The following is a 22053-nucleotide window of genomic DNA, read 5'->3' on the forward strand; positions in this document are numbered from 1 at the left end:
AAATAAACCCACACAACTATGGTCAATTAATCTTCAATGAAGGAGGCAAGACACTTTCTTCAGCAAGTGGTGTTGCGAAAGTTAGACAGCTGCATGTAAATCAATGAAGTTAGAACATGTCCTCTCACCATAAACAAAAATAAACTCAAAATGGCTTAAAGACTTAAATAAAAGACATGACACCATAAAACTCCCAGAAGAGAACAAAGGCAAAATACGCTTTGACATAAATCATACTAATGTTTTCTTAGGTCAGTTGCAAACAACGCGACCAACAAGGGCTTACTTTCCAAAATATACAAACAGCTCATAAAAGTGGACAACAACAAAAAATAAACAACCCAATCAAAAAATAGGCAGAAGACCTAAAGAGACATTTCTCCAAGAAAAAATACAGATGGCCAACAGGCACATGAAAAGATGCTCAACATCGCTAATTATTAGAGAAATGCAAATCAAAACTACAATGAGGTACCACCTCATGCCAGTCAGAATGGCCATCATTAAAAACTCTACAAATAACAAATGCTGGAGAGGTTGTGGAGAAAATGGAACCCTCCTACACTGTTGGTGGGAATGTAAATTGGTGCAGTCACTGTGGAAAACAGTATGAAGCTTCCTCAGAAAATTGAAAACAGAATTACCATATGATCCAGCAATCCCACTCCTGGGCATATATCCAGATAAAACTATAATTCAAAAAGATACATGCACCCCTATGTTCATACCAGCACTATTCACAATAGTCAAAGACATGGAAACAACCTAAATGTCCAGCAACAAATGAATGGATAAAGATGTGGTACATATATACAATGGAATACTACTCAGCAATTTAAAAAAAGAATGAAATAATGCCATTTGCAGCAAAATGGATGCAATTAGAGATTATCATACTAAGTGAAATAAATCAGAATGACAAATACCATATGGTATCACTTATATGTGAAATCTAAAATATGTCATAAATGAACCTATCTATGAATCGGAAACAAAATAAGGGACATAAAGAATAGACTGGTGGTTGCCAAGGGGGGTGGGTAAAAGAGGGTAGAAGTGGGAGTTTGGGATCAGCAGATGCAAACTGGTATATACAGAATGGATAAACAACAAGGCCCTACTGTATAGCACAGAGAACTATATTCAATATCCTATGATGAACCATAATGGAAAAGAATATTTTTAAAAAAAGAATGTATATATATGTATAAACTGAATTAACACAACATTGTAATTCAACTATACTTCAAAAAAAATTTAAAAAAAGAATTAAACTTTACCAAAAACACAACAAAAACAAACCAAAAAAAATCTGGTTATAAGCATCAACAACAAAAAAAATAAGAAAAAGACTTTGCTCTTAAATTAAAATTAAATAATTTGTTTTTTTTAAATAATTTTATTTATTTATTTATTTATTTATTGGTTGTGTTGGGTTGCTGGGTCTTTGTTGCTGCACACGGGCTTTCTCTAGTTGAGGCTAGCGGGGGCTACTGTGGGTTGCAGTGCGTGGGCTTCTCAGTGCCTGGCTTCTCTTGTTGTGGAGCATAGGCTCTAGGCACGTGGGCTTCAGTAGTTGCAGCACACGGGCTCAACTGTTGTGGCTCACAGGCTCTAGAGCACAGGCTCAATAGCTGTGGAGCACGGGCTTAGTTGCTCCGCGGCACGTGGGATCTTCCTGGAGCAGGGATGGAACCTGTGTCCCTTGCACTGGCAGGCAGATTCTTACCCACTGCACCAGCTAGGAAGTCCCTAAAATTAAATAATTTGTATATGACTTTGAACATCCTGTTTAACTTCTTAAAAGAGTTTTCCCATTCTTCTAACTAGAGGAAATATATATAGTATGCTTGCTACCTTCAAAAGATTTTTCTAATTGATTTTAAAAATAAGTTCTAGAACTAAAAAGAATCCTATAACTTCCAATAATATTTTTATACATAAAATATAGAGAGCACAACTGGAACTATTATAATATACTGATAGTTTAGTTACTTCTCTGTGAATACACTGCCTTGATAAACAGAGTTGGAAATTTTTTATATTTTCAGTACTTCTCTGGTGGCACAGTGGTTAAGAATCTGCCTGCCAATGCAAGGGACACAGGTTCGATCCCTGTATGGGCAGATCCCACATGCCACGGAGCAACTAAGCCCATGCACCACAACTACTGAGCCTGCACCCTGGAGCCCACGAGCCACAACTATCGAGCCCATGTACCACAACTACTGAAGCCTGCTCACCTACAGCCCATGCTCCACAAGAAGAGAAGCCACCACAATGAGAACCCTGTGCATCACAACGAAGAGCAGCCCCTGCTCGCCACCAGTAAAGAAAGCCCACACACAGCAATGAAGACGCAATGCAGCCAAAAATAAATAAAATAAAAATTATTAAAAAAAGAGGATTGTTAGGAGACAAAGACAAAAAAAGAAAAATCTATGAAGAAAATCATTCTGATTCTTCTCTGACTTCCCCTTTAAAAAGATTTTTTTTTCAAAGAGGCCAATTATTATGCCACTTTAAAAAGAACTCTTTAAATTCCTTGCTTACTTGTAGCTATTTGAACTGGCAACATACTAGCTAGCAGCATAATGTATAGCTAGAAAGAACTTTAATAATCTATAGTAGCATTTCTCAAACTGCTCATCTAATTCTATGTGATAGGTGGCATTCCAAGGGGAGTGAGGTAAAAATTTAACAGTCAAAAAGATTTGGTGGGACTTCCCTGGTGGCGCAGTGGTTAAGAATCTGCCTGCCAATGCAGGGGACATGGATTCGATTCGTGGGCCAGGAAGATCCCACATGCCACAGAGCAACTAAGCCCGTGAGCCACAATTACTGAGCCTCTGCTCTAGAGCCCATGAGCCACAACTACTGAGCCCATGTGCCACAACTACTGAAGCCCACATGCCTAGAGATGGAAAAAAAAAAAATTAAAAGAAAAAAAAAGATTTGGTAATGCTGGATTAAACAAGTTCCCTCAGAGCCTCTAACAGTTTAAAAAGCAAAGTGAATTTCTGCAAGGGGAACACAATATGCAGCATTTTTCTAACTTACTTGATCATAGAACCTATTAATGCAGCACAATGAGCCAGTATCCTGAAGAACGTAATCTGGAAAACCCTAATGTAGAGCAGTGTCCTTCTACTTTACAGATTTGTATTTGTATACTGAGGCAAAGAGATGTTAAGTGTTAAATCTTACCACTTCAGACATATTAGAATGGCTTTTAAAAAACAGAAAAAAGAAAAACACATGTTGGCAAGGATGTGGAGAAACTGGAACCCTCTTACATTGCTAGTGGGAACATAAAATAGTGCAGCCACTGTAGAAAAGATTTGGTAGTTCCTACAAAAGCTGAACAGAATCACCATATAATCCAGGAGTTCCACTCCTAGGTCTATACTCTGAAGAACGGAAAGCAGAAACTCCGATACTTGTATGCCCGTGTTCATTATGGCATGACTCACAATAGCCAAGTGTCCATCAATGAATGAATGGATTAACAAAATGTGGTATATAGATGTAATGGACTATTATTCAGCTACAAAAAGGAATGAAGTTCTGATACATGCTGAAACACAGGTGAACCTTAAAAACATTATGCTTGGGACTTCTCTGGTGGCACAGTGGATAAGACTCCATGCTCCCAAGGCAGGGGGCCCAGGTTTGATCCTTGCTCAGGGAACTAGATCCCACATGCATGCCACCACTAAGAGTTTACATGCCACAACTAAGGAGCCTGCCTGCCACAACTGAGGAGCCCACCTGCCACAACTAAGACCTGCACAACCAAATAAATATTTGTTTAAAAAATGATGCTGAGTATTCCAAAATAAAGCAGACATAAAACAGACAAACATTGCATGACTCCACTTATATGAATTTATATAACATATTCCACGTATATAAGTTCTACTTATATGAACTATCTAAAATAGTCAAATTCATAAAGACAAAAAGATTATAGGTTACCAGGGGCTGGGGGTAAGGGAGAAATGAGTTATTGCTTAATGGTTACACTGTTTCTATCTGGGGTGGTAGTTAAAAAAAGTTTTAAAACTAGTGTGATGGTTGCACAACACTATGAATGTAATAAATGCCACTAATTTGTACACTTCAATGGTTAAGACAGCAAATTTTATGTTATATATAATTTACCATAATAAAAAAATAGTTAAATAGCTAGCTAAAATGACAGTCAAAACTAAACCCAAAGTCCTCTCTTAATCCACTGTTTTCTCCAGTAAATCATAGCATTTTCAGAGAATTCTTGGCCAAGTGATTTATTTATCACTTATGTATTTACCTCCAGAGAGATGGGTTCACAAAAAGACGACTTACAGGAAATATAGTATAATTAAATATGAAAATAAGAAGAAATACTAAGTTTATTAATCCAAATGGCAATCACTCTTTCAAAATCTGAACTAATTAGGCTAGAGGAAGAGAGACAAAAGATTACTACAAAACAAACGTAACCACATAAAATTATCAGAATATACTTATACTTATCTCTAAGCCATCGAAAATATATGGAAGAGTAAAGCTAATTAGTTTAAAATATTTATATCCCATCTAACATAAATTGTTACTTATTTTTGCCAGTGTCAAGAAATAAAAGGTAAAGAGCCAGATATCCCATTTCAGATAAATCAGAAACTTTCCAGATATTTTCTACAGGTTACAACTATTCCATCACAACTGTTTCATTAGCAAAACAGCCATATTATCCCAGAGTGTATGTATGTTATTATAGATATGTTTCCTTAACAGTAATTTTAGCTCCCTAGCACTAAAAATTTAAGGAGTAGACATTCTCCTAACAACTTATAAACATTCTTCAAGGAAAATTACAATTTCTTTGACCTATGAGAAGTAAAATTGTTTTGAATTTATTGTACTTGAAATAACTTCCCATGCTATTTAAGCAGGTACTTATTTTTAGAATTAATAACATACACATTAAAGGCTCACATAAACTCTATCATAATTTCCTAGGTGTAGAAAAAAGGCAACACAAGTAATAAAATTGTTCTGATTTCCAACTAAATTACTATGTTTTTTTTCAATCACAATTTGTTTAGTATAAAGCCAAAAAAACCCAAAATAACAATAAACGACAAACAATAAAAGAAATATCTTATAGAATTTATACCAACCTAACACTATGCAAACTATTAAATACAACTAGCAAATGTTTTCTTTATTTGTACCCAAGATACCATATGCAATAAAAAGCGCTAAATGTCTGAAACAAGCTTCACTTCTTCTGCAAATGAGGTCGCTTAAAACGTTAAAGGTCTTCAAGCTTAGTTATTCACTAACTCCCTTTCTCATTATCTAGAGAGAATGCATTCTTTTAAAAAGAAGCGTTCATCTGTGGAAACTTTCTAATGAACTTGGTTCAAAGCATGTGCAAGATGACAGTTTTCTACAGTTTCAGCATTTTAATTGGCAGAAAATGCTTAGCAGTCTATTCACAACCCCTCTTGGAAATTAAGCTAGGGTCAACTCCATGACTAAATGAGCCAAACTTGCGAAACAAACGATTTCTACCATATACAGTATATAGCATATTTGGTTTACAGCAGTCTTTGAACAGTTAATGAGGTAGTAGTTGTGTCACTATGGGAGATTTATATAGAACAAGTTAACCTTCTTTAATGGTGCAGCAGTCATTAAAAATAATTACTAGCAGGGCAATCTCTATAACAATTATCAACATCTATCAGGACATAATTAACTCAGGCTTCATTTCTGACAATGCTAATAACCACCTGCAAACAACTAATCAATATTCACTATTAGTAACGTATTTCTTTTCAAAGCAAGTACAATTTCCTCTAAGGCTTTTCATATTTAATAAACTGTAATTTTCAACATTACTATAGTCAAGCATCTGTCAACAGCTTTGTTAAAATATATAAATTGTCAATATTACAACACAGACAACTCTAAGTCACAACCCATAGTTGATGTGAAAACAAAGAACTGGAGTTTTTTTTAGAAACCGTAAAAATAAAAGGCTATTAGTTTTAACTCTAGATGCCACAATCTTGTCAGTCTCCATTTTTCCCTGTAAAGAACAAATGTATTTTATTTTTAATTAAGTTAAATCATCTTAGACCTAGTTTCCCCTTTTACTCCTGCCAGTGAGAATTTATAACCGTCTGAGAGAGACTGTGGCTCTCAAGGTGTTTACTTATCTACAAAGATCAATGAGCATAAAGCCAGAAACAGGGCATACTTTGTCTATCCAAAGATCGTTATTCAAATCTAGTGTGTGGACTCACTTTCTCTGCCCTTCCAGATCTTACCAAACTGAACCCAGTTTGTCTACTAAAAGACTATTCCTAGTTTTTTTTCTGGTAAATTACTAAGCTATACTTACAGTAATACTTATATCAATATTTACCTCTACCACTTTCCCATCTATGTCTGCATTATCTTTTAAAATATTAACACTCTCCCTATCTCCCTGTCACTTGCATTCTAACAAAGCACACAACCTTTTCAGCAGGAAGCAGTAGAGCACAGCACAGGAGAAGAGCATAGTGGTTATCACATTACAGACTTCAGGTGGAGAATACTCTAGTTCCTATCACAGCTCTGCCAGCTGGCAGCTATGTGACCTTGGGCATGTTATTTAACTTCTCAAAGCCTCCTTTCCTCAGCAAAGAGAAGTAAGTAAAAGTGCCTACCTCATGGGTGTAACAAATTAAATAACTCTTGTAAAAGTGTTTAAAATAACACATGGTATGGTTCCAATAAATATAGGCTATTATGATTAATTGTATCTATTCTAAAGTTATTTTCCTACTGCAAAGAAATTAACCAAGAATAGGTAGGAACCTAGGAGACTTAGTTATACATTGAGAGCATTTCTTTTTATGTGTACTCTTTTAAGCTTTAAGGAATGTTTCTATCTCATATAAAACTGTTATACTAGGATGTGATATTCTTAAACATCTCTACCTTATTACTACACTATGAAAAATTTTTAAATGCTGTTCTTTCAATCTTCTACTTTATAAAAATTGTTTTTAGTTCATATTCATACACATCAATTTAGTCAACTTAATTACTATGCAATAGCACCACTATATCTTGGGCATTTCAACCAGAACTGTGTTCATCATGATTTTGCACATGATGAAATTCATGAAATACTACCAATTCTGAGAACACTGTATTATCAAAGTGCACTAGGCTGACTGAGAAGTGTTCTTCCTAGGTTAGAACTGAAAGCTTATAGAGTAATATTAAGCAATTTATTCATTTAATCAGTATATGAGTGCTTACTTTTTGTCCAAAGTGCCCTTTATCTTAGGTACTCGGTATCCTGAGATGAAAGACTCAGTACTTCCTTTAAGCAACTAAAGTCAAACAAAAACATAACTAATCCAATTATTAAGATCCCCAAACTCTGTACCATGATGGAAGTATCCAGAGGGTGTCAAGATAAGGGACTTAATTAAGCCTAGGATGGTCAGTAAGTTATCCCAGAGAGACTAACCCTTGAGCTGAAGATTCATAGTAGTCAGCCAAGTAGAGAGGTTTACAATGTGAAAAGGAAGAGAGGAATGAAGGAAAACCAGCATAATCTATTATCATGAGTTTGTTATGGTTAGAGCTAAGAGGGAAGAAATAAATGGTGGAGGATAAAGATGGAAAGGTAGGTAGGCGTGGATCATATTCTGGAAAGCATGATTGGGGTAAAAAAAACCAACAAAACACTCTGAACTTTGAACAACATAGCATAATGCAGTATTCTAAAATATATGAGGAAAAAAATATAACTAGCACATCACATCAAATCCATGTTCTCACAGAGATTACTGCTTACAATATAAAAAAAAGTAAAGAAAAATACTAGAGATCTAATGAAAAATACTAAATAGTATAACAATATATGGCAAAAATCATAAAGGTGATACCAGAATTAGCTACATTTGGAAAATAATAGCACAGTGATTGCCCAGAACATTTATCAGACAAACCTCAGACTTGGTGGGTTTTATCATTTATTAGGTCTGGGAATTGCGGGCAAGTTACTAAACTTTTCTATACCTGAGCTTCCCTATCTGTGAAAACAAGAATCATATAATAGCTTTCTCATATAATAATTCAATAATTATTATTAAAATTTAGTGAAAAAAAAAAAAGCATGTGAAACACTTATTATCACACGGATAGCAAGATGGTTAAACTTCCTAGGACTGAGATCTAAGTTATCAGGGTGACATTCTCCACCTCACAGGACTGTTGTAAGGAGTAAATGAACTGAGTTTAGAACAGTGCCTGCAATACATGTTTGTTAATAAATAAAAGAAAAATATATGTATTAAATAAATGCTGGTTATCACTAAAAAGAAAAATCTACATCAGAGTATCCCATTTGCATTTTAGAAATATAATCTAGCTTAAGTGCTACACATGGCTTACAAGGGGGACAAAAACACAGGCAGGGAAGGTTATGAAGTTATTTCAACAATTCAGTAAAGAACCAAAGAGAATCAGAACTAAAGTTTTGACAGAGTGGACAGAGTTGGAAGATACTTAAGAATCAATTAATTGGACTTGATAACTGATTATACAAGGGAGAATAGGAAATGAAAACAAAAACCATAAGAGGGAAAAAAATAAAAGATTTTCAGATTTTATCAAAAGAATGAATTGGAATGGCATTTGTGATTGAGTAAGAGGTATCAAACTTCCTGTGGAGCAGAAATTCCAGAAACATTAGGTGGTAAGTACCTGTAAACATCAAGGTGGTGCAATCTAGCCAACTGGGTATGATGAAAAAGAGCCTAGAGAAAAGCTTAAAAATAGTTTTGGTTTTACCCATTTGGTTTTACTCTCTAGAAGTGCCCATGATGTTCATGTGCCAATCACTGGCATTTCTGAGACACTCCTAGAGTTTAACCACACTGGCTTCCCTTTTTACTTTCTTAAAAACTTAATAATCTTAGCTTTTCACTACAGCCCCTCACTCTGCTAAATGTTAAGTAATTATAACATCATATAACTTTAATTAGGAGGTCCCCTTATTAACATTTGCCCATCAAGAAGAATCAATTTATGACAAACCTGCATTTCCTTTCTAATCTATTAGTTCTCTGTCCATAGCAAAACATTCCTCTGTATGCCAGAAGAGATTAGTAAACTGTGTTGTGCCTCCTGTCTTCCCCTAGTCTTTTCTAAACACACACACATAAACCTGATTAAAACATACTGAAAGTCACCAAAAGGAAGGCAATCATTTGGAATTACTTTGTGATTCAACTTTTTTAAGGAGAAAGAACTTAAGTCTTTCTTACCTGATGCCCCTATATTTGTCTTATCTTCAGGAACCAGATTTTTATCCTTATTTAAATCTTCAACTAAAAGTTTGTCAAAATGCTCAATACAAAGTCTGCTGTCGATTTGATATAACAAAGCAGGGCAAAGATATGTAAATAGATCAGGTGAGATTGGCGAGTTGGCACGATGACCATGGTATTTTAATAACTGAGTGACGTTCAAACACTGCAAGGAAATTGATAAAACAAATTAAGTAAGAGTATTTTAAGAAACTCTTATACAGAAAAAGAAAATATTGTTTAGTAAAATATATTCTAAGTATTATTTGAAAATAATCTGCAACATGTGGATATCTATTATCTATTACAAAGGATGATTTTTGAAAGGAATTCATGATAAGAACACATTCAATTTGATTACCCAAAACTTTTTATGGATTTTAACCATTTTTTCACCGCAACATGTAAAAGACAATGGCTTTCTGCCATCTATAAGAGTGATTTAGAATTACATTCCCAGGATCCTTAAAGGGTGAGGAAAAAAAGAAAAACCACTTCCCTAGTCAAAGTGCAATCATCAATCACTCAAGATTCTTACTTGTGGAACAGTGTTAAATAGAGTATTTAAATAACTTCATATTAAAATATACAAGGATATGGACATTTGCACTAAGGGACCCCAAAAGAATATCATATAGGGGAATTCTAGTCCAATGCTAAAACTGGAAGGTTAAAAAAGGCAGCTTTATCCACTGGTACTTTAACTACGAAATACAACAAAAAAAGAAGAAAACAAGTAACAAAAAAAATCTGGACCCATCATACAGCAAAAATAAACATCTAAAATTAAGGCAAAGGAGATGGCATTACTTCTTTTTCATATATATGCACTCTGGCTGTATGCTTGTTTATTTTATCTATAGTACAAAAAAAACCTCAAAACATATAAACAAACAAATGATTTTTCTCAGGTCTTTACATGAGGTACTACTATCCCATCCAATGCATACAACATTTCCAGAAATCTTGAAAAACTCCCCAATATGCATCAGGCCTCTGAGGATACAAAATAACAAGTCTGATGATCCAGATCCCACAAGTAGAATACAAAAAGTAAACATTAATGATAATGTCTAGTTATTATCAACAAAAGACTCTAGGATATTACCCATAGTAATAAATTAATATATTTCTTTAAAAGTACACTAAGATTTTAAAATTTGCAAAAAGCCAAATATCTAATGATTTGCCCAGTAAAGAAACAAACATATTTAGTTAGATGTAAAACACACTTCAATAAGAGACAGAAACAACAAAGACTGAGGTCATTCTCCACATTAGATGGTGTGGCTTTTTATACTTCTAAACAATAAACAAATTCAACAATCTTTTCTAAACTTTAATGAGAGCTAAGTATAAGAATAAATAAGGGTGTTGATATCCTCTGATAAAACAAAAATGTTTTTATGGTGAACAGTTTTTTAAAAATCAAGAAGGAACCAATCAAATGTGAAAGTATTCAAAAGAACATGAAAATTCAGAAGAAAAACAGAACCATCCCATTACTACTGGAGTCTTCCATTATTATATCTTTTTGCATTCACTGTACAAGTGTCAAAAGCATTAGAAAAAGCTAATACGAGCAAGTAGGTCCTATGATATAGTGACAGAGAAAACAAATCTACCACATGTGCAAAATACCTAACTTTGGAGCTAGATCAATTACTGGGAACCACTCCACAGTTAATTCAAGAAGTTAACAACTATGAAAAAGAAACTGTCTAGTCACTTCCCAAGAAAACAGTTTGAACAAAAAAAGGGTTCAATTTTTAATTATCTAGAAACCAGCTAACAGTAACAACTCGTAAAGTAACTTGGGGAGTCAAAACAAGTCTTAAGCAAGATAGTAAAATAAGGAATAAAATTAAGGAATATATTTTCTTTCTAACCACCGTTAAACATTTAGAATGGAAGGAACCAAAATTTGAGAACAAACAATGTAACTGAAAATCCAGATAAAAATCTTTAATCTGATATTGATTCCTTAAGGTATTTTGTAACTGGAAATAAGTTTGAATATGGTTATCTATTCCTGTTACTTCTTTCTTCACCTAAAAACGCTCCACAATCATCTGAGAACTACAGAGCAACCACTGTGTTCTGCTTACCTCATGTTGCCGGTCATCTTCATTATGATCTTTGTGACTAGCAGCTGAATAAATTGCACTTTTTTTAACATGCGGTGCTTCTCGCTTTCTAGTATGTCGAAGTTCACCTTCATTATCAGGATCAAGATCTTGGTGTCCATGACCAGGATCATGACCATTATGTTCTGGAAGACGTACATGAGAATGACCTGGGTTATGTACACGATCAGGTTTGTGGACCCGATTATGCTCATACTGTTCACCCTGATCGTGGTTAGGGGGAAAGTTTGGTGTAATAACCTCAGAATTTTCATTACTTTTCTTCCCTTTTCTCTTCCTCTTCCCTTTCAGTAGCTTACTTTCAGATTGTTCCTGTGTTTTATTGGTCTCTGTTGAAGGTTCATGGCTAGGCTCCCCATGCTCACTGTGAGTAATGGAATCATTAGGAAAATGGCGAGTAGTGTTGTTATGATCAAGGTGATGGCGCAAACAATGGTGGTGACATAAGCGATGATTACGGTCATGCATATGTTTATCATCAGATTTGACAGATACTTCAACTGTCTCTTTCTCTGGATCACATTTATGGTTTCTTTTTGTTGATACACTGGTCACAGTTTGATTTTCTGAATTTAAATGATAATGGGAATGCTGGTGGTTATGTGAGTGAAAATGCTTTCCCTCTTGAACTGCCAAAATATCTAAGTGAGAAACATGATCGTGGCCAAGATCCTCATGATTAATCTCAACTACTTTTATTTCTCCAAGGCCTAAGTTTGTTAAAAGTTTCTCCAGACCAAAAAAAGATAATCTTCCATTTTCACCATAACGGTCAAAAAGTTTTTCAATATAATATTTTTTTTCATTTTCAGCATCCAGCACTGAAAATTTGCTTGACTCCAATTCTGTCATTCCACGATGGTGTCTGTGATGCTCTTCAGAACCATGGTCATGTTCTTCATGGCAATGGTTGCAATGATGGAAAATAAATGTCAGCAAACAAATGAGGCAAAATTTTGTGTGCATATGTACCTTCATTTCTATTTTTCCTAAAGAGAAAGAGAAATAAGCATTAGCTTATACTTAAGCACATTCAAAATAAACTCTCCAGCAGTTGCCAATTCACTACGCAAATGTTTTACCCCATTTCTTTCATGGCTATCAATCGTTCTTTCCTTCTTCAATTTTCTATACAAATGGCCCCTTTTAATTTATCAAAATAGTGTACAGCCCTTTCAAATTAATAAATTTGCTTAAAACTCACCTGTAAGACTACTTTGACTCCCTTTAAGCACAATACTTTATAGTCTATGTACATTTGTACAGGAAATGCTGGCTTCCTTCCTATATGGTCCTTTACAAAAAAGTTTATTGATCTCTGTTCTTGAGGTCCTGGTCAATGCAATAAGGCAACAAGACGAAATACAATGATAAAACATGTAAGAATCAGAAAGAAATGAAACTGTCATCCACAAATGGGAGGATTGGGTATGCAGAAAGTCCAAAAGAATCTATAAGAATTAATGTTAATTTAGTACAGTTGCTGGATTTAAGGACAATAACCTAAAATCAACTGTATTTTTCTATACCACCAATAATTAGAAAATGAAATGAGAAAAAGTTTATCATTTACAGTAGCAAGTAGCTAGAAATAAATCTAACAAAAGATGTGCAAGATCTTTTCATTAAAAAAGGATCACATATTGTCGAGAGAAATGAAGGACCTAAATAAATGGATGGCTTTATCATGTTGAAGACTGGATGAGATAGAGATCCAATGTAATTCCAATAAAAAACTCAGAAGGTTCATAATTTTATGAAAACTGATGAGGTATTTTTAATGTTTACATGGAAATAGAAAGGGCCAAGAATGGCCAAGACACTCAGTTACTAAAGACAGTGTGGGTATTTGGTATAAGAACAAATAAATAACATAGTCTAAAAATATGAAAGATTATCTTTTCCTTGTTGCTTGGTCAACTTGATTTTCATACAGAAGAAAAATAAATCACACCATATGTAACACCCTACCTCACACCATATGTAAACATCAATTATAGATGGATTATAAACATAAATCTAAAACAATAAATTTTAAAGTAATGAAGGGTCCGAAACTGTGCTGCCCAATATGGTAGCCACTAGCCACATGCAGCTACTTAAATTTAAACTAATATTAAATAAAAAATTCAGCTTCTTGGGAGTTCGCTGGCAGTCCAGTGGTTAGGATTTGGCCCATTCACTGCAGTGGCCCAGGTTCAACCCCTATCAGGGAACTAAGAACACACAAGCCACACAAGTGCCATCCCTACACCCACCCCCACCCCCCAAAAAAATCTACTTCTCAGTTACCTAACTACATTTTAAATACTCAATAGTCAAATGTAGCTCATGGCTACCATACTGAACAGTGTAGACAGAGAATATGTCCATCATCACAGAAAGTTCTACTGGACAGCATGTTACTAGAATATGGAAATATGGTGAGTCATTCACGCAATTTTAAAGTTTTCTAGAACAGGTCAAAGTCATTTTCATCCTACATTTTATTTAATCCACTATATCCAAAATATTATCATTTCAACATGTAATCAATATAAAAGTTAAGAAATTTTTACATTCTTTTTAATACTATGTCTGAAATCTGGCACATAGTTTATACTTACAGAACATCTTAATTCAGACTAGTCACATTTCAACAGTCACATGTGGCTACTGTACTGGAAAGTATAGATCTAGAAGATTTATTTGGGAGACTAGCTTCAAGACCTTCAAGATAGGACATACTGTGCATCATAAAGGAAAGACTGATAAAGTACAGTACATCAAAATAAATTCCTATTCATCAAGAGACATCATTAAGAGACTAAAAAGACAACAGATTGGGAGAAAATTACTGCAGTGTTACTAGTCAAGAATATATGGGGGGGGCGGGGGGCAAAGGGGAAGCTGGGATGAAGTGAGAGAGTAGCATAGATATATATATACTACCAACTATAAAACAGATAGTGGGAAGTTGCTGTATAACTCGATGATGGGTGATGCCTTAGAGGGCTAGGACGGGGGGGGGTGCGGGGGACTCGCGGGAGGGAGGGGATGTGGGTATATGTGTATAAATACAGCTGATTCACTTTGGTGTACTTCATAAGCTGGTACAAGAGGGTAAAGCAATTATATTCCAATAAAGAGCTTTAAAAAAAAAGAATATATAAGGAATTTCCACAAATCGATATGAAAATTATGACAACTCAATGGAAATATGGGTAGGAAATTTGAACGGGCACTTTATAAGAGGATATTCAAATTACTAAGAAGCATATGAAAAGATTCTCAACCTTAATAGTCGTCAGAGAATTATAAGCTAAAATCATGAGTAGATACCACTACACACCCACCAGAATGAATAAAATTTAAAAGGTGTAGGCAAGAATATGGAGTCAACTGGAACTTGGTGGGATTGTAGATTGGTATCTCTTGGAAAACCATTTGGCAAGATCTGCCAGAAGCTGAACTTATATAAGCATATACACTTACATAGCAATTCTACTCCTGGGTATATGCAGAAATGCATGTACAGGGACACCAAAAGACAAGAATGAACATGAAAGTTCACATAATCATTATTCACCACAGCTCAAATCAGGAAAAAGGCCAAATCTCCATCAACAGTGGAACGGATAAATAAAACAGAACAATTTTACAATGGAATACTACACAGGAATGAAAATAAAATTACAGATTCACACATTAACACAGATGAATCTCACAAATTGAGACTGAGCTAAAGACAACAAACTAACTATATATAAACCATAGGGCAAAATTCTATTTGTATAAAATTAAAAATGGGCAAAACTAAACCAAGACAATGATTATTTTGGGATTCCCTGGGCAGTGGTTAAGAATCCACCTGTCAATGCGGGGGACATGGGTTCGAGCCCTGGTCCAGGAAGATCCCACATGCCTTGGAGCTACTAAGCCCATATGCTGCAATTACTGAGGCTGCGCTCTAGAGCCCATGAGCCACAACTACTGAGCCCACATGCCACAACTACTGAAGCCTGTGTGCCTAGAGCCCATGCTCCACAACAAGAGAAGCCACCACAATGAGAAGCCCAAGCATCACAACGAAGGGTAGCCCCTGCTCTCCTCAACTAGAGAAGGCCCATGCGCAGCAACAAAGACTCAATACAGCCAATACGTAAATTAATTAATTTTTAAAAAAAGACAATGATTATTTTTTGAGGGGAAGGTAGAGGGGTGATAATTGGGACTAGAAGTTGTAGTAATGTTCTCTTTCTTGAGTAATGGTTACATAAATATGTTTACTCTGTGATAATTCATTGTACTTTGTGTACTTTTCTGTACCTCAGAAAATTGTGCTTTAATTGAAAGTTTTTAAAAATCAAATTTTCTCCAATAAAAACCAATTATAAACAAAATTTATTAGGGTCCTAGACATAAACAGACAAGACCATTAAAAGGAGAAATGTATAAGACATTATTGAAGGACAGAAAAGAATTACTGCAAAACTGGATAGACACCACCAACATGGGCAGAATAAATGGCCTAAGATATATAAAGTCTTCCTAAGTGTATAAACAAATCTAATTCAATGTCAATCAAAATTCTGGTAGCTGTTTGCTTTTGCTGAGACTGTACAAATTCATCCAAAAATTCATATGGAAGAGCAAAAACCCACGGACAACCAACACAGTTCAGAAAATTAGCAAGGTGATAAAGATTTCTTTTAATAAATAGTTAAATAGAACTGGCACAGGACCATAAAGATAGACCAGAGAAGCAGAACAGAGTTCAGAAAAAGAATCAATAATATTGTGAAAAAAAATAGTTCTTCCTCACACCATACAAAAAATCAATTCCAAGAAGAGTAAAAACCCAATGTGAAAAACAAAAAAAATTCTTAACTTCTAGAATAAAATATAAGCGACTATCATGACTCTAAGCTAGGGAAAGATTCTTTTTAGATAAGGTGCAAAAAGCACAAACCTTAAGAGGAAATTTTGATTAATTTAATTAAACTAAATTGTTTAAATATTACTCTAAAAAAACACAATAAACAAAGCTTATAACAAGCTATACACTAGAAGCTATTTGCAATGTGTATATATAAACAATGCATATAAAAGATTAGTATCCAGAATATATGACATATGTATCAATGCAAAAAAACTCCAATATTGCACAACTATACAAAGGATATAAACAGAACAGCTGGTTGAGTAGCGTTAATGATTACTAATAACCTGGATAACGCACCAAGATATTAGATGCAAAAATTAATATCTGAAAATACCAGGTGTTAAGCAAAACTCTAATGCAAAGAAATGGAAACTACCTTACACTGATGGTGGGAGTATAAACTGGTGCAACCATTTTGGGAAGCAATTTGACATTTACTGAAGCTGAATATGAATACACTCCACAGCCCTCAAATTCCGCTTCTATCTATCTACCCTAGAGAAACTCTTACACTTATGCACAGGAGACAAAGTTAAGAATCTTAACTGCAGTACTGCTGAAATTTTTTTTTAATGTTAACTATCTTGTAACAGGATGCTTTGGGTTGCAAATAACAGAACACAACTAAAAGTGCTTAAAACAAAGAGGAAAATTTCACAAAAAAAAAGTTGGGAAAAACGGTGGTTTCAGGACAATTACACAAGCAAAACCCCAAATTCTCTCTTCCTCAGATCTGTCTCCTCAGAATTTCAAGAAACTGCTGTTGCTACAATCACTCCATTCTTGCACAGCCATATCCAAAGCTGGAAGGTTTATCTTCTTTTTATCCAGGGAGAAAAATCTTTCCTGAAAGTTCCTCTCAGATTTCGCTTTACATGTCTTTGATTAGGACTGTACTATATACCCGCAACAAAACTGGTAAAGGAAGAAATTACCATTATCGGTTTAGACAAATCAGCATTCTCTTGGAATTGGAAAGAAGCCACCTTTCCTATACACACAGGTGGGCATACTAACAGCAAGGAAAAAGGAGGTAAATGAGGAATGGCAGTTGATTATATAACCATGACTACCTGCCACAAACTTAAATAGCCATCAGTAGAAGAGTGGATAAAAAAATATGGCATACTTATGTAATTAAAGATCACGCTAAAGTTATAAATGTATGACTATGAAAGAATACACAACAAACACAAATCTTAGAAACATAAAGAGTAAACTGCAAAAAGGTACATGCTATATCATTTATATGATAAACACAATTAAAAACATGCAAAATACCTTAATTTGGGGTATATATACATGTAGCAAGAGCTTAACGTGGTGATGATTACATTGTAGAGTGGTTATCTTTTCAGGAAGAGAAGAAAAGGAGTAAGATGGTCGAGGGGGTATGCATATTTAGCTGTATCTGCAGTGTTTTATTAAAAAGTGAGGGGAATCTGAAGCAATGTGACAAAACATTTAATATTTGTTAAAGCAGCATAATGGTATTTAGGTGTTTGTTTTACAGATCTTCCTCAACTTAATGGTGGGATTATGTCTTGACCCATCCTAACTTGAAAAAAATCTTTAAGTTGAAAATGCATTTAATATACATAATCAATTGAAAATCACAGCTTAGCCTAGCCTACTGTAAGTGCTCAGAGCACTTATATCAATTAGCCTACAGTTAAGCAAAATCATCTAATACAAAGCCTGTTTTATAATAATAATCTCATATATCTTATTGAATACTGTACTGAAAGTGAAAAACAGAAAGTTATATGGGTACAGAATGGCTGTTTACCCTTGTGATCAAGTAGCTGACTGGGAGCTGCAGCTCCCTGCCACTGCCCAGCACCACAAGAGTGCACTGTACTGCATATCACTAACTTGGACAAAGATCAAAATTCAAAATATATGGTTTTGGACTTCCTTGGTGGCTCAGTGGTTAAGAATCTGCCTGCCAAGGCAGGGGACATGGGTTCGATCCATGGTCTGGGATGATCCCACATGCCTCGGAGCAACTAAGTCCATGAGCCACAACTACTGGGGCTGCACTCTAGAGCCTGCAAAGCCCATTTAGAGAGAGCCTGCACACAGTAACGAAGACCCAACACAGCCAAAAGAAAAAAAAAAAGGCAGTATACTGAATGCATACTGCTTTTGCACCACTGTAAAGTCAAAATATTCTAGGTCAGAGGCCATCTGTTATTGTATGTACTTTTTTGTAAGTTTGATACCTAACCACCATCAGTGATTAATCAACATATGTTGGAGGAGCGGCAGAAGCAGTATCATGATTACCTGGGAACTTGTTAGCAATGTTAATTCTTGCACCCCACCCAGACCTACTAAATCAGGAACTCTGACCTACTAAATCTGGAATTCTGGGGTTAGGGCTCAGCAGTGTGTCATCCAATCTTCCTAGTGAGTGTGATGCTAGCTAAAATCTGAGAGCCACTACCTATAAAAAATAATTTATCAAACACTCCCATTTATTTCAAATGATAATTAAATCGAATATTATGGTTACCTAAATAAATCAGGTTTAATTTTCATATGTGGCTTATGTGGGTTAAGAATTTTAGAAAATAATTAGTCTATAAAATATATTTAATTCCAAAGCTACATTAAATTTGAGAGTTTGTTTTTTAATCCAAACACTTCAGTTTCTTATATAATAGTCTCAAGGATAAAGTCACCACTTAAAACATATCAATTTTACCTCTACACTAATGATGAAAGGGTATAGATAATTAAGACAATCACTATTAAGCAGAAAGAGAACATTACACTCCCTGCAATTACCTTGGTTTTCCACTAGAATATACTAGTGAAAGGCAATACTCTGAATGAATGTTGCTCTGTTCATCTGATATGTAAATGTCTTGCAGTTTCTTCAGTGCACATTATCTCACTGTCACATGAATAGGTACCAGTGGTGAAAATAAAACATACATATATACTGATCAAGCAACATCAAATGAATGACTCCATGAACACAAAAGCTGTGGGTGATCTATATGAGTTTTAAATTGTCATTTGTGTCTATTTTTTAAATGTATAGTGCTCAATTTTACTGCAAAGATACTAATATCCTGAGTCCCCTAATCATTTACATTCAAGAGAGCATCACAGGAATGTGAATACATGAGTGACATCATACATCAAAAATATAAGTTTCACAGTTTTCTAAGTTTTGTGCATTGAGAATATTAGTTTTATAACTGATTTGTTTCTCAATTCAGCAAACATATACTAAGTAATTCACCCAAGATTTCTGGGTACATTAGATATCTATGCATGATCCTACTGCACAAGAATGGATTCTGGAAAATAGCTAGGTGTTTCCACCACACATCTAATTTCATCTTTTGTTACTGATTTTCAATATATCATCACATTTAAAAGTTTAAGTATCCTATCATTGTATAATTTCTACATGAAGGGTCAAGTTAAGTATTCTAATCATTGTGCTAGTAAATTACACTATTTCTGATGTAAATATATTGCTTTGGATGCAAACAAAAAAACTGAAATTCACTAATATTTTGCTGTAAATATTATTCACTAATATTTTAACATTAACATCAAAACTAAATATTTAGTGAGGATAGTAGTCATCCTTTGGTGTGGAAAATGACTGGGAGGAACCATGCAGGAAATTCTGGGCTGTAGTTTGTGTTCTATCTCTTCCCTTGGGTGCTGGTTACAGGGGTGTGTTCACTTCATGAAAATTTGTTGAGGTTGACACTCTTAACATTTGGGTACTTTTCTAGACGTGTGCTATATTTCAGACAAAACTTAATTTTATTCCCTAAAGAACGTATATTTCAACTTTCAATTAGTAAAATCAGTAATAAGCAGTTTTTAGAAACAGACCCATACTTAACCAAAACCAAAGATGAATTTATTTAACATTTAAAAATAATTTAAGATTCACAAGAAGTTGTAAACATAGCTCAGAGTTTCCATGTACTCTTTACCCAATTCTCCCCAATGAAAACACTTTACATAACCATAGTACATTTTCAAAACCAGGAAACTGACATTGATATAATACTATTAAGTAAACTACAGGCCTTATTCTAATTTCACTAGTTTTTGCATGCAATCTTAAAAATACTGTAATAGAAAATACATTTTTTAATCAGAAAAAAGTATCATTTGTCAAAAAAGGATCTTGCTTAACAAAATATATCCTTGGAATGGAATGGAAGTAATCAGGGTTGATAATCGCCATAGTAAGTTCTTCTACAGAGGCTTACAAATATTTTCAATTACAGGCTTTCAATTGTAGTTCTCCTACATAAAATGGCAAATAACAAACTTTTCAATTTTATATAAACAAAATTAAACACCTATAACAAGAACAAACTGGGAAGATGTGGTATCAAGATAGCGGAGTAGGAGGACGTATGCCCACTCCCTCTTGCAAGAGCACTGGAATTACAACTAACTGCTGAACAATCATCCACAGAAAGACAATGGAACTCACCAAAAAAGACACCCCATATCCAGAGACAAAGGAGAAGCCATAATGAGACAGCAAGAGGGGCGCAATCGCGTTAAAATCAAATCCCATAAATGCTGGGTGGGTGACTCACAAACTGGAGAACAATTATACTGCAGAAGTCCACCCACTAAAGTGAGGGTTCTGAGCCCCATGTCAGGCTTCCCAACCTGGGAGTCAAGCAACGGGAGGAGGAATCCCCAGAGAATCAGACTTTGAAAGCCAGTGGGATACGACTGCAGGACCTCCACAGGACTGGGGAAAACAGAAACTCCACTCTTGGAGAGCACACAAAAAACAGTGCGCTCACCAGTAACCAGGGGGAAAGAGCAGTGACCCCAAAGGAGACTGAACCAGACCTACCTGCTGGTGTTGGAGGGTTGCCTGCACAGGTGGGGGGCAACTGTGGCTCACTGAGGAGACAGGGACACTGGCAGCAGGGGTTCTGGTAAGTGCTTATTGGTGTGGCTCTCCCAGAGTCCACCATTAGCCCCACCAAAGAGCCTGTAAGCTCCAGTGCTGGGTAGCCTCAGACCAAACAACCAACAAGGTGGGAACAGAGCCCCACCCATTGGCAGATAAGCAGATTAAAGTTTTACCAACCTCTGCTCACTCAGCCAAACCCACCATCAATCCCTCCCATCAGGAAGCATGCATGAGCCTCCTAGATAGCTTCCTCCACAGGAGGGCAGACAGCAGTATCAAGCAGTATCAGCAGTATTTCGTCTTGAGGAACTGAAAAGTACAGCCACAGAAAGACACAAAAAATGAAAAGGCAGAAGGCTTTGTACCAGATGAAGGGACAAGATAAAACACCAGAAAAACAACTAAATGAAGAGGAGATAGGCACCCTTACAGAAAGAGAATTCAGAATAATGATGGTGAAGATGATCCAGGACTCTGAAGAAAGACTGGATGCAAAGATCAAAAAGTTGCAAGAAAAGTTTACCAAAGACCTAGAAGAATTAAAGAGCAAACAAACAGAGATATGCAACACAATAAGTGAAATGAAAAATACACTAGAAGGAACCAATAGCAGATTAACTGAGGTAGAAGGGTGAATAAGTGACCTGGAAGACAGAATGGTGATAATAACTGATGCGGAAAAGAATCAAG

The 22053-nt window shown here is 35.2% G+C and overlaps 1 protein-coding gene across 3 annotated transcripts in view; it reads right to left on the minus strand.

Moving 5' to 3' along the window:
- Nucleotides 1-22053, minus strand: part of SLC39A10 (solute carrier family 39 member 10) — a 92732-nt gene that overhangs the window by 37617 nt on the left and 33062 nt on the right. For 2 of the 3 annotated variants that reach the window (XM_057744773.1, XM_057744771.1), the window contains exons 2-3: nucleotides 11477-12504; nucleotides 9327-9534 (exon numbers count right to left, since the gene is read on the minus strand). In XM_057744773.1, the coding sequence (XP_057600756.1) occupies nucleotides 9327-9534; nucleotides 11477-12493 (1225 nt within the window). In that variant the 5' untranslated portion in view covers nucleotides 12494-12504. Of the gene's footprint in view, nucleotides 1-9326; nucleotides 9535-11476; nucleotides 12505-12719; nucleotides 12848-22053 lie in introns of all 3 variants that reach the window. The other variant, XM_057744772.1, reaches the window with a different exon arrangement.

Source organism: Hippopotamus amphibius, chromosome 8 (assembly GCF_030028045.1).
Source record: "Hippopotamus amphibius kiboko isolate mHipAmp2 chromosome 8, mHipAmp2.hap2, whole genome shotgun sequence".
Lineage (NCBI taxonomy): Eukaryota > Metazoa > Chordata > Mammalia > Artiodactyla > Hippopotamidae > Hippopotamus > Hippopotamus amphibius.